Source organism: Salmo salar, chromosome 22 (assembly GCF_965601325.2).
Source record: "Salmo salar chromosome 22, fSalSal1, whole genome shotgun sequence".
In the NCBI taxonomy this organism is placed as follows: Eukaryota; Metazoa; Chordata; class Actinopteri; order Salmoniformes; family Salmonidae; genus Salmo; species Salmo salar.
In genome coordinates this window covers 57934814-57949264 of record NC_138312.1, presented here as the reverse complement: position 1 = coordinate 57949264, position 14451 = coordinate 57934814, and the positions used below count along the sequence as shown (strand labels likewise).

Genomic DNA, 14451 nt, shown 5'->3' with positions numbered 1-14451 from the left:
TTAGGACAGTACATTTACAAGAGTTGTGTGTAATGTTTTGTCAAGTCAAAGACAGGGTCAACAAAACCATAAAACCAGCTAAAATGATACACTAACCTTTTACAATCTCCATCAGATGACACTCCTAGGACATTGTGTTAGACAATGCATGCATTTTTAGTTCTATCAAGTTCATATTTATATCCAAAAACAGCGTTTTACTGTGGCGTTGATGTTCAGGAAATCGTTTCCCTCCAATAACCGGCATTCAAGTCAGCACCACAAATTAAATAATTAAAATGAGAAAACATTGGTAAAATATTATATTGTCATTTAAAGAATTATAGATTTACATCTCTTGAACGCAATCAACTTGCCAGATTTAAAAATAACCTTACTGGGAAATCACACTTTGCAATAATCTGAGCACTGCGCCCAGAAAAATACGCGTTGCGATACAGACTAGCCGCCATGTTGGGAGATCTAAAATCGAAAATACTATGTAAATAATCCATTACCTTTGATTCTCTTCATCAGATGTCACTTCCAGGTATCACAGGTCCATAACGAATGTAGTTTTGTTCAAAAAAGCTCATCATTTATGTCCAAAAATCTCCGTCTTGTTAGCACATGATCTAAGCCCGCCGGACTTCACTTCATGAACGAGGGGAAAAAATATATTTACGTTCGTTCAAACATGTCAAACGTTGTATAGCATAAATCATTATGGCCTTTTTTAACCAGAACATGAATAATATTCAAGGTGGACGAATGCATTCTCTTTTATAACGTATTGGAACGAGGGTACCCAACATGAACTCGCGCGCCAGGTGTCTAATGGGCCATCATCGTTCCATGGCTCTTGTTCGGTCAGATCTTCCTCCAGAAGACTCAAAACACTTTGTAAAGGCTGGTGACATCTAGTGGAAGCAATAGGAAGTGCCAAAATATTCCTCAGCCCCTGTGTTTTTCAATGGCATAGGTTTAAAGGTAATACAACACATCAGATATCCACTTCCTGTCAGAATCTGTCTCAGGGTTTTGCCTGCCAAATGAGTTCTGTTATACTCACAGACACCATTCAAACAGTTTTAGAAACTTTAGGGTGTTTTCTATCCATATATAATAAGTATATGCATATTCTAGTTACTGGGTAGGATTAGTAACCAGATTAAATCGGGTAAATCTTTTTATCCAGCCGTGCAAATACTGCCCCTTAGCCCTAACAGGTTAACACGTGATGCTGATTGCTGCCAGGACAAATAAACAGGAATTACACACCACTCACATTAGCTTGGTTAAGTAGTATCATCATTATTACATACAGTACCTCCATCTGTTAGTGTACAGCAAGCTGCAGCCAGCACTGAAACATCACACAGCTAATTCAGCAACATTCCACATCATATGCACTTGGACCATGAAGCTAGAATTTAGCATTTGACTCTATACTCCAGCATTTGAGTTATACTAAGTGTACTGTAGTCATCAAGTTCAGAATTTGGTCTCTTATTCCATGCATGCAATGTGGCAGTTTGTTAGACAACTTTGTTTTGAACAATATAAATGTAATGTCCCGCAAGTCATACATGACACATAATTCCATTACTCTCAAATACAAACATTTGGTCATATATATTTAAATTCTAATCTGCATCAGATACAGATTTTGTATACGCACATGTGACCACCGTCAGTCTGAACATGCGCATGATGCCGGGTACAGGAGTGGCAGTAACAGAGAAAATGCAACTGATGCTAAGTAGACCCAATACACCTGGTATTTATGTTATGTGACATGTCTTAATTAACCCAGGTGTATCTATTTGTCTCCAGGTACACCTCATTGCAATTAGGGGCCAGCGTTTGCTGGTCTATTCCTGGCTATTGGTTCAGTCTCATCTCATGGAGTTAGATAGAGGACTCTAGATGGATAAAATCAATTTTGACATTAACATTAGCATTGAGGGCTTTCAACATTTTAAAGTAGCCATCTAGGTGGGGCTTCTTCGTTAAGGAAGAATCACACGGGCCACGATCAGTCTTAAAACCTTTGAGTGTTGCAGATTTGCCATATGAGTTCTGTTATACTCACAGACACCATTCAAACAGTTTTATAAACTTCAGAGTGTTTTCTATCCAAATCTACTAATAATATGCATATTATCGTTTCTGGGAAAGAGTAGTAACCAGTTTAAATCGGGTACGTTTTTTATCCGGCCGTGACAATACTGCCCCCTAGCCCAGACAGGTTAATAGAATTTATATGATTAAGGTTTTGACTAAATGATTCACTCCTAAAATGTATAACTGAATGATTAGAAGACTAATTCTATAAATGTGTGTGCATAGGACAAGCTAAGACTTTACTATTTGGCAATGGAAGTAAGACATTCAAGGAAAAGGGGAACTGTTAACTTCTCGGGGCTGCGTGGTACGCTACCGTCCCACCCACAGTTCACACTATTCAACAGCCAGTGAAATATCAGGGCGCCAAATTCAAAACAACTATTTTACACCATTTGAAAGATAACCCTCTCCTTAATCCAACCACATTGTCCGATTTCAAAAAGGCTTTACGGAGAAAGCACATTGGTCAATATTCTGAGTACAGAGCTCGGCCATCAATGCAAGCTATACAGTTAGCCGTCAAGCCACGGCGTCGTCAAAACTCTAAAATACTGTTATAAATATTTTCTTACTTTTGCTGATCTTTGCCGGAATGCACCCGGAAGGACTCCCACTTCCACAAGAAATGTTCATTTGTTCGATAAAGTCCATCATTTATGTCCAAATAAATCAATTTTGTTCGGGCGTCCAGATCACTATTCCAAAAGGCATGATGCGCGTACATCCATCATAGACGAAAAGTTATAAAGTTCCCTTAGCGTTTGTAGAAACATGTCAAACCATGTTCACAATCAATCTTTATGGTGTTTTTAACATAAAACTTTGATAATATTCCAACCGGACATTAGTGTATTCATTACAGAAGAAAAATAAAAATGGCTAGCCCTGCGTGACCGCGCATGAGGTAACTAAGCGACCCCAGCCAGACCACTTATTGTTCCGGTTGTTATTCAATCAAATTGCATAGTAGAAGCCTCAAACAAGGTTCTAATGACTGTTGACATCTAGTGGAAGCCTTAGGAAGTGCAATATGACATCACAGACACTAGTTTGGATAGACAATCATTTCAAAAGACTACAAGCCTCAGAGTTCCCACTTCCTGGTTGGATACCTCTTAGGTTTTTGCCTGCCATATGAGTTCTGTTATATTCACAGACATCATTCAAAAAGTTTTTGAAACTTTAAAGTGTTTTCTATTCAAATCTACTAATGATATGCAAATATTTGACTCTGGGCCCGAGTATTAGGCAGTTTACTCTGGGCACGCTTTTCATCCAAAAGGGAAAATACTGCCCCCTATACCTGAACAGGTTAACAGACAGCAGACAACTTGTGACCACTGTGAAACTGATAACAGGAAGAAGGTCTCCCAACCTTTAGGCTTGCAGTAGATTATGTAACATGGGGCAGGATATGATAAGCAATGTATGTGATGGAGAAGACTTGTAAATAAGCATTGACAGTCTTGGGGCTAGGTGGGACGCTAGCGTGCCACCCGTGGTGCACTCCATCAACAGCAGGTGGATTTCAAGAGCGGCAAATTTGAATCCAAATAAATGTCAAAATTCAAATTTTTCAAAAATACAACTATGTTACACCATTTGAAAGATAAACATCTCCTTAATCTAACCACGTTTTACGATTTCAAAAAGGTTTTACGGCGAAAGCATAAATTTAGAGTATGTTAGGACAGTACATTTACAAGAGTTGTGTGTAATGTTTTGTCAAGTCAAAGACAGGGTCACCAAAACCATAAAACCAGCTAAAATGATGCACTAACCTTTTACAATCTCCATCAGATGACACTCCTAGGACATTATGTTAGACAATGCATGCATTTTTAGTTCTATCAAGTTCATATTTATATCCAAAAACAGCGTTTTACTATGGCATTGATGTTGAGGAAATCGTTTCCCTCCAATAACCGGCAGTCAAGTCAGCGTCAGAAATTAAATAATTAAAATTAGAAAACATTGGTAAAATATTATATTGTCATTTAAAGAATTATAGATTTACATCTCTTGAACGCAATCAACTTGCCAGATTTAAAAATAACCTTACTGGGAAATCACACTTTGCAATAATCTGAGCACTGCGCCCAGAAAAATACGCGTTGCGATACAGACTAGACGTCATGTTGGGGAGATCTAAAATCGAAAATACTATGTAAATAATCCATTACCTTTGATTCTCTTCATCAGATGTCACTTCCAGGTATCACAGGTCCATAACGAATGTAGTTTTGTTCAAAAAAGCTCATCATTTATGTCCAAAAATCTCCGTCTCGTTAGCACATGATGTAAGCCAGCCGGACTTCTCGTCATGAACGAGGGGAAAAAATATATTTCCGTTCGTTCAAACATGTCAAACGTTGTATAGCATAAATCATTAGGGCCTTTTTTAACCAGAACATGAATAATATTCAAGGTGGACGAATGCATACTCTTTTATAACGTATTGGAACGAGGGTACCCAACATGAACTAGCGCGCCAGGTGTCTAATGGGACATCACCGTTCCATGGCTCTTGTTCGGTCAGATCTCCCTCCAGAAGACTCAAAACACTTTGTAAAGGCTGGTGACATCTAGTGGAAGCAATAGGAAGTGCCAAAATATTCCTAAACCCCTGTGTTTTTCAATGGGATAGGTTTAAAGTCAATACAACACATCAGGTATCCACTTCCTGTCAGAAAATGTCTCAGGGTTTTGCCTGCCAAATGAGTTCTGTTATACTCACAGACACCATTCAAACAGTTTTGGAAACTTTAGAGTGTTTTCTATCCATATATAATAAGTATATGCATATTCTAGTTACTGGGTAGGATTAGTAACCAGATTAAATCGGGTACATTTTTTTTATCCAGACGTGCAAATGCTGCCCCCTAGACCCAACAGGTTAAAGAAGAGGAGGGGCATTTGTAAGGGGTATGACATATGGTATGACCAAAGGTTAGGTATAAAAGGCTGTGTACATTGTATGATATTCAGAGCCCTCATGAATAAACATTGTTGACTATTGTAGGCTGGGCCTCCGTCTGTGTCATTGAACCAGAATCTTACAAACTCTGAGTGCTCTGAGTGCAGGCTGAGTTGTTTAATTGAAGTTCAGTTTATGTACATCGGGAACAAAATTCTCATAACACCAGTTCAATGTAACAGTGATTGGTTTAGCCTTCAACACCATAGTGCCCTCCAATCTCATCACTTTTTACATTTTTTACATTTTTTATTTCACCGTTACTTAACCAGGTAGGCCAGTTGAGAACAAGTTCTCATTTACAACTGCGACCTGGCCAAGATAAAGCAAAGCAGTGCGACACAAACAACAACACAGAGTTAAACATGGAATAAACAAACATGCAGTCAATAATACAATATACTGCATGTTCAAACGAGGTAGAATAAGGGAGGTAAGGCAATAAATAGGCCATAGTGGCTAAATAATTACAGTACAGCAAATAAACACTAGAGTAATAGATGTGCATATGATGAGTGTGCAAGTAGAGATACTGGGGTGCAAAGGAGCAAAATAAATAAAATAAATTACTGGCACTTTACCTAGCAAAGACTTATAGATGACCTGGTTTGGCGACGAATATGAAGCGAGGGCCAGCCAACGAGAGCATGCAGGTCGCAGTGGGGGTAGTATATGGGGCTTTGGTGACAAAACGGATGGCACTGCGATAGACTGCAATAAATTTGTTGAGTAGAGTGTTGGAGGCTATTTTGTAAATGACATCGCCGATTTCAAGGATAGGTAGGATTGTCAGTTTTACGTGGGTATGTTTGGCAGCATGAGTGAAGGATGCTTTGTTGCGAAATAGGAAGCCGATTCTAGGTTTAATTTTGCATTGGAGAGGCTTAATGTGAGTCTGGAAGGAGAGTTTACAGTCTAACCAGACACCTAGGTATTTGTAGTTGTCCACATATTCTAATTCAGAACCGTCCATACTAGTGATGCTGTACAGGTGTGGGCAGCGATCGGTTGAAGAGCATAAACTTAGTTTTACTTGCATTTAAGAGCAGTTGGAGGCCACGGAAGGAGAGTTGTATGGCATTGAAGCTCGTCTGGAGGTTAGTTAACACAGTGTCCAAAGAAGGGCCAGAAGTAAACAAAATGGTGTCATCTGCGTAGAGGTGGATCAGAGAATCACCAGCAGCAAGAGCAACATCATTGATGTATACAGAGAAAAGAGTCGGCCCGAGAATTGAACCCTGTGGCACCCCCATAGAGACTGCCAGAGGTCCGGACAACAGGCCCTCCGATTTGACCCACTGAACTCTGTCTGAGAAGAAGTTGGTGAACCAGGCTAGGCAGTCATTTGAGAAACCAAGGTTGTTGAGTCTGCCGATAAGAATGTGGTGATTGACAGAGTCGAAAGCCTTGGCCAGGTCGATGAATACAGCTGCACAGTATTGTCTCTAATCGATGGCGGTTATGATATATTTTAGGAACTTGAGCGTGGCTGAGGTACACCCACGACCAACTAGGAAACCAGATTGCATAGCGGAGAAATTACGGTGGGATTCGAAACGGTCAGTGATCTGTTTGTTAACTTGGCTTTCAAAGACCTTAGAAAGGCAGGGTAGGATAGATATAGATCTGTAGCAATTTGGGTCTAGAGTGTCTCCCCCTTTGAAGAGGGTGATGACCTTGAAGAGGGGGATGACAGCTTTCCAATCTTTGGGGATCTCAGACAATGCGAAAGAGGGGTTGAACAGGCTAATAATAGGGGTTTCAACAATTTCGGCTGATAATTTTAGAAAGAGACGGTCCAGATTGTCTAGCCAGGCTGAGTTGTAGGGGTCCAGGTTTTGCAGCACTATTAGAACATCAGCAATCTGTATTTGGGTGAAGGATGGGGAGGCTTTGGCATGTTGATGTGGGGGGTGCAGGGCTGTTGACCTGGGTAGGGGTAGCCAGGTGGAAAGCACAGCCAGCCATAGAAAAATGCTTATTGAAATTCTCAGTTATCATGGATTTATCGGTGGTGACAGTGTCCCAGAACTTTTTGGAGTTCGTGTTGCAGGATGAAAATTTCCGTTTGAAAAAGCTAGCCTTTGCTTTCCTAACTTCCCTGAAAAGTTGCGTATCACGGGGGCTATTCAATGCTAATGCAGTGCGCCACAGGATGTTTTTGTGCTGGTCAAGAGCAGTCAGGTCTGGAGTGAACCAAGGTCCATATCTGTTCCTGGTTCTACATTTTTTGAATGGGGCATGCTTATTTAAGATGGTGAGGAAAGCACTTTTAATGAATAACCAGGCATCCTCTATTGTCGGAATGAGGTCAAAATCCTTCCAGGATACCCGGGCCTGGTCGATTAGAACGGTTTGCTCGCTGAAGTGTTTTAGGAAGCATTTGAACATGATGAGAGGTGGTTGTTTGACCGCAGACCCATTACGGACGCAGGCAATTTGGCAGTGATCGCTGACATCCTGGTTGAAGACTGCAGAGGTGTATTTGGAGGGCACGTTGGTTAGGATGATATATATGAGGTGCCCGTGTTTACGGATTTGGGGTTGTACCTGGTAGGTTCATTGATAATTTGTGTGAGATTGAGGGCATCAATCTTAGATTGTATGATGGCTGGGGTGTTAAGCATATCCCAGTATAGGTCACCTAACAGCACGAGCTCTGAAGATAGATGGGGGGCAATCAGTTCACATATGGTGTCCAGGGCACAGAAGGTGGTCTATAGCAAGTGGCAACGGCCAGAGATTTGTTTCTGGAAAGGTTGATTTTTAAAAGTACAAGGTCAAATTCTTTGACCTGGATAGTAAGACAGAACTCTGCAGGCTAACGCTGCAGTAGATTGCAACTCCGCCTCCTTTGGCAGTTCTATCTTGTCGGAAAATGTTATAGTTAGGAATGGACATTTCAGGGGTTTTGGTGGTCCTCCTAAACCAGGATTCAGACACGGCTAGGACAACCGGGTTGGCAGAGTGTGCTAAAGCAGTGAATAAAATAAACTTAGGGAGGGGGCTTCTAATGTTAACATGCATGAAACCAAGGCTTTTACGGTTAGAGAAGTCAACAAATGAGAGCGCCTGGGGAATGGGAGTGGAGCTAGGCACTGCAGGGCCTGGTGTAGCCTCTACATCAACAGAGGAACAGATTAGAAGTAGGATATGTGTACTGCTAAAGGCTATAACAACTGGTCATCTAGTACGTTCGGAACAGAGAGTAAAAGGAGCAGGTTTCTGGGCACGGTAGAATAGATTCAAGGCATAATGTACAGACAAAGGTATGGTAGGATGTGAATACAGTGGAGGTAAACCTATGCATTGAGTGACGATGACAGAGATATTGTCTCTAGAAACATCATTTCAAGCAGGTGAGGTCACCGCATGTTTGGAAGGTGGAACTAAAGGGTTAGCTAAGGCGTATTGAGCAGGGCTAGAGACTCTACAATGAAATAAGGCAATAATTACTAACCAAAACAGCAATGGACGAGGCACATTGACATTATGGAGAGGCATGCGTAACCGAGTGATCATCATTGGGTCCAGTGAGTAGCCTGTCGAGCTGGAGACACGACGATTCAGACAGGTAGCGGGCTGCTGAGGAAAATGACAGTCCAATCCCTGTACCTTTTTCAGAATATCAGTCTGTCCCTGATGTTTTTCCTGGTGAGAAGCGGCTTCTTTGCTGCCCTTCTTGACACCAGGCCATCCTCCAAAAGTCTTCGCCTCATTGTGCGTGCAGATGCACTCACACCTGCCTGCTGCCATTCATGAGCAAGCTCTGTACTGATGGTGCCCTGAGTCAGGAGCTGAATCAACTTTAGGAGACGGTCCTGGTGCTTGAGGAACTCTCTTGGGCGCCCTGAAGCCTTCTTCACAACAATTGAAGCGCTCTCCTTGAAGTTCTTGATGATCCGATAAATGGTTGATTTAGGTGCAATCTTACTGGCAGCAATATCCTTGCCTGTGAAGCCCTTTTTGTGCAAAGCACTGATGACGGCACATGTTTCCTTGCAGGTAAGCATGGTTGACAGAGGAAGAACAATGATTCCAAGCACCACCCTCCTTTTGAAGCTTCCAGTCTGTTATGCGAACTCAATCAGCATGAAAGAGTGATCTCCAGCCTTATCCTCGTCAACACTCACACGTGTGTTAACGAGATAATCACTGACATGATATCAGCTGGTCCTTTTGTGGCAGGGCTGAAATGCAGTGAAAATGTTTTGGGGGGATTCAGTTCATTTGCATGGCAAAGAGGGACTTTGCAATTAATTGCAATTCATCTGATCTGGAGTATATGCAAATTGCAATCATACAAAACTTTTGGCCACGACTGTACATAGTCATTCAACACGGTTCACTTTAATAATGTTCACAGTAGAGTACCTGTACTGTGGGTTCTGTGGTCACCAAACTGCCTTCAAGCTCAGTGGTCTCCCTTCACAGGAGTGGCAACTGGGAACATATAAATGCACAAAATCACTGGGACCAGCATTTCCGGACCGCGGCGGTGAAGCCTGATAAGTTTAACACCCAAAGGGCTCGCACGTTGAAGGGCAAGGCACCTGTCCAGCAGCCCTGAGAATCGAAAGTTGAGAGGAGGAGGACACATAGCCACCAGAACAATTACATTTGAGACAATAGAGGCAATATTCATTTTATTAAAGTAGTCAATTTTCTTCTATAATTTCTATGAGTTGGCAAACAATCTAAAAGGCTGCACACCACCACAGAGTGTGTTGTTTGAAAAGGTACTATTTGAAGGCAAAGCTGGCAATTTACTGCCACCTACAGTTATGCAATGGTTGCTCAAGAGTATAATTAATTGGCTGATCCCTCCTGATGACCCGGATTGAATAATAGGGTGCGTTCAGCAGGATGCAACGTTTTGGAAGGTTCAGATAAAAATATGCTATGTTGAACAAATATGTCTCCGACATTTAGAATAAGGAAATACGTTGTCTCTATTCATGACATGGAAATCTGCAATGCTCGAAGGTTTTGCGACTGAACGTGGCCCGTGTGATTCTTCCTTAACGAAGAAGCTCCACCTAGATGGCTACTTTAAAATGTTCCGCCCTCAATGGCAATGTTAATGCCAAAATGTCTTTTTATCCATCCAGAGTCCTCTATCTAACTCCATGAGACTGAACAAATAGCCAGGTATAGACCAGCAAACACCGGCCCCTAATTGCAATGAGGTGCACCTGGAGACAAATAGATACACCTGGGTTAATTAAGACATGTCCCATAACATAAATACCAGGTGTATTGTGTCTAATTAGCATCAGTTGCATTTTCTCTGTTACTACCACTCCTGTACCTGGCATCATGCAAATGGTCAGACTGACAGTGGTTGCATGTGAGTATACAAAATCTGTATCTGATGCAGATTAGAATTTAAATATAAATGACCAAATGTTTGTATTTGAGAGTAATGGAAGTACGTGTCATATATGACCTGAGGGACATTCAATTTCTATTGTTATAAACAAATTTGTCTAACAAATTGTGACATTGCATGCATGGTATAAGAGACTAAATTCTGAACTTGATGACTACAGTACAATAAGTATAACTCAAATGCTGGAGTATACCTTCATGGCCCAAGTGCATATGATGTGGAATGTTGCTGAACTAGCTGTGTGATGTTGTTTCAGTGCTGGCTGCAGCTTGCTGTACAATAACAGATGGAGGTACTGTATGTAATAATGATGATACTACTCAACCAAGCTACTGTGAGTGGTGTGTAATTCCTGTTTATTTGTCCTGGCAGCAATCAGCATCACGTGTGAAGGCCATGATGCTTTCTTGCAATGTGGTAAGCTACTCAACACTACTGTATAGTCACCTATGATATTTTCTACTGTAGATTAGCGTCACTGGCCCACACCAGTCTTAGCTCTCCTTCATCCCTCACCTTTCTCCTTTTCTTTGTCTCTCTTCCCCCATCTCCCTCAGATGGAGGTAAGATTCAAATCAAGCGTGCCAACTATGGTCGTCGTAAACACGATGTGTGTTCCATTGGGCGCCCCGATAACCAACTCACCGACACCAACTGCCTCAGCCAATCCTCCACCAGCAAGATGGCAGAAAGGTACTAGAACCAGTGGTGTTTACCTGTAGGAACTCCTTGGCCGTAGTGGTAACAACCACCAGCAAGATGGTAAAAAGATACTAGAACCTGAAGTGTTTACCTGTGGGAACTCATGACCTCTACCTGTCTCTGAAACACCCAGGTGCGATGGAAAGAGCCAGTGTGTTGTCCCGGCATCCAATTTGGTTTTTGGGGACCCCTGTGTTGGGACTTACAAGTACCTGGACACCAAATACTCCTGTGTCCAACAGCACAAAACAAGTAAGTCTCTGAATGTGTGCTAGTAATAGTTAGTGGTGGGCACCAATAGCCATAATTTAATTCAACGTACTATCAGTATGACTCCTACCCATTTTACTCTTTTGTAAAAGCGTGCACTCTGCTGATGAATAGAATGGGTTGGTTCCCCTATGGTACCAGCTTTGTTATTAAATTCTGTTTTATGGCCACAACGTGTTAAATACATGCATTTATTTCTCCATGTTTAAGCCACCCTCACCTGCTAACTAACCCTAGCACACAAGCTGTGGTTATGGAACAATGTAGCCGGCAACAACTTTAGTTAGCGTAGCCTATAGGGAGGTCGGAGACCTGGCAGTGTGGTGCCAAGACGACAAAGGAACTGATTGTGGACTACAGGAAACGGAGGGCCGAGCCCCTCCCTGCCAGGAGGCTAAAAGGATTTGCTATCAGCCTTCCGCTGCTCAATTCTACAGCTGCACCATTGAGAGCTTTTTGACTGGCTGCATTACCACTAGGTATGTAGCACGTTGCGGTCATATGCCAGAGGGTAGTGCGTACGGCCCAGTAAATCACTGAGGCCGCGCTCCCTGCCATCAGCATCTCGACACCACACATGTCGGAAAGCCCTACATTGTCAATGACACTGGCCACTGACAAATGGTACGGATGCACCAAGTCTGGAACCTGAACAGCTTCTACTTCCCCCAAGCCATAAAACTCCTGAATGACTACCCCCGACTATCTGCATTGACCCTTTTTGACTTGTCTCATATGCTGTTCCTTTTTAGATGTACATATCAAGCTCAATTAGCCAGCAAGAACACGGACGGGAAGTGGCTTAAGCTTATTTGATGCTTGTGCGCACTTAATCTGGTTTAAGACTGACTATGTTTCAGTGAACGGTAACTAGCTAGCGCTACTCCCACAGATTTGTAGGGTATACAGCTAATCTGACGCATAGCATGGCATAGAAATGCAGATTTGGTGTAGCAGTTTGACTTTATTTTTCACCAGTTTCAGTCTAGCCAGCCCGTTTGCTTAACATATTAGCCTTTTGAGACCTGCTCATAAGGAAGTGGAACTACAAGGTAACGGTGAAAGATGACGCGCATAGCCCTTTATACTTTAGTACATGCCGACAAGTTTAAAATGACTTAAAAAATGCACCTGAAATCAACATTCCCTGTTAGTGCCCATCCCTAACACTTCACCAGGCTAATGTATGTCTTAATTTGTCTGGCCAGTGTGGTGTAACTCCTGTGTTGTCCTTGCAGTAAGCAGCATCGTATGTGAAGGCTCTGATACCCAACTACTATGTGGTAAGCTGGTTAGCACTATCGTACGGTATAATCATGTGGTGACGTATATTAGTCACTAGCCCACACAAACACCCAGATTTGGCCATCCTTTTCTTCTTTCTCTTCCTCAGATCGGGGTGAGATCCATATTCAGCGTGCCAACTATGGTCGTCGTCAACACGATGTGTGTTCCATTGGGCGCCCACAGGAACAACTCAAAAACACCAACTGCCTCAGCCAATCCAGCACCAGCACAATGGCAGAAAGGTAGTGAAACCTTCAGTGTGCATTTACCTGTAGGCACTCATTGGCTGTGGTGTTAACCTGTACCTGTTGACACGCAGGTGTGACGGAGAGCGCCAGTGTATTGTCGAGGTATCCAACTCCGTTTTCGGCGACCCCTGTGTTGGAACTTATAAGTACTTGGATGTGGCTTACACCTGTGACTGAATGTGAGTTTTACATATGTGCATGCACACATGACTGGGAACTAGAATGCTGGTGCTGACAGTATGCCTTGCAGGATATCTTCCTGTGGAACATGAAGATGTACAAGGCTTCTGGGATATCTTCATCAGGTCGTGCTGTTTTCCTCCAACTTCAATGACCATTGTAAACCTGTGTATTTTGTGTTGAAGCATTTCTGAACTGTGGTTGGTCTGAATTAAATGAAGTGTCAGAAAGACAAGAATGGTTGCCTCTTGTATGTTACTAAATGTCACACGAATATTTCTGAACGTGTGTCCTTTATTCTCGCCTTTCACCGGACTAATTTGTACCTGGCGCTAACGTGCCTTTGTCTGTATTCTGTGCCCACCTTTAGGCAGTTGTAAAATACTCATTGTGCTCTGGATGGTCAAACAATTTAAATCAATTGTACCTGCCCCTCAAATCACTGACGGGTAGTACTTATGACATCAGCAGGCTTACTTGTCCAAGTCACCAGGTAATCTGTTCTCAAAGCAGACCTGGACGGTTAAGACATTACATACGATGTGTAGACCCTACAAACCCTGATCATTAAGTGATTGGCTCTTATTGATCAGATCATAAGCCAAATGTTACCGTGATGTGGAAATTAAGCTAGAGGCTATTTCTTAAACATATACATGCAGTGATGCTGCCCAACTACACCACAGTCATCTAACAGCCTCTTATCCAGAGGCAAACGGGGTCAACGCCCTGCTGAAGGGCACGTAGACAGATCTCCCACCGATGCTGCCCCTCAACCATCAGATTCCACCCTGAGAAAGAAAATCAATCCATGCCCTGCCACATGAACCACCAATGAATGAAAACCATCATGGACAATATAACAGCAAGGCCAACAATGTTTGAGTGCATGTATGGCACCATGTCCATCTTGGTGCATTTGTACAAACACCTGCATGGCATCAACCTCAACTGTATCAACACAGCCCGTCAATGTATTTACCTTTTATATGGAATTTATTTTACATCTGTCATTCTATCCTTTGCCCAGCAACTCCGCTCCCACTTGTCTCCAATTCCACATCCCAACCCTTAGCCCATCCCACCTGTCTCTGCTGGCCACCCTTTTGGGATTTCTACGCAGCATACGATGTTGTGATTAACATACAATTTCTGTCAAATAGAATCTACAGACTGAGTTGCAATACATTGACTGACCCGGTCTCTCCAGCTCTCCAACAGTACTATTTCTAGGGTCAGTTTTAGATCGATACCAAAATAAATGGACAATTGATTCTGGATCCTCA

At 42.4% G+C, this 14451-nt stretch overlaps 1 protein-coding gene across 1 annotated transcript; it reads left to right on the top strand.

Moving 5' to 3' along the window:
* Positions 1-10370: 10370 nt before the first annotated feature.
* Positions 10371-13383, top strand: LOC106583763 (L-rhamnose-binding lectin CSL3-like). Its single transcript, XM_082967716.1, has 9 exons — positions 10371-10436; positions 10735-10770; positions 10851-10895; positions 11036-11171; positions 11314-11432; positions 12689-12733; positions 12844-12979; positions 13057-13164; positions 13236-13383. The coding sequence occupies exons 1-8, from the start codon at positions 10406-10408 to the stop codon at positions 13160-13162; spliced, it is 654 nt and encodes a 217-aa protein (XP_082823842.1). The 5' UTR covers positions 10371-10405; the 3' UTR covers positions 13163-13164; positions 13236-13383.
* Positions 13384-14451: the final 1068 nt, after the last annotated feature.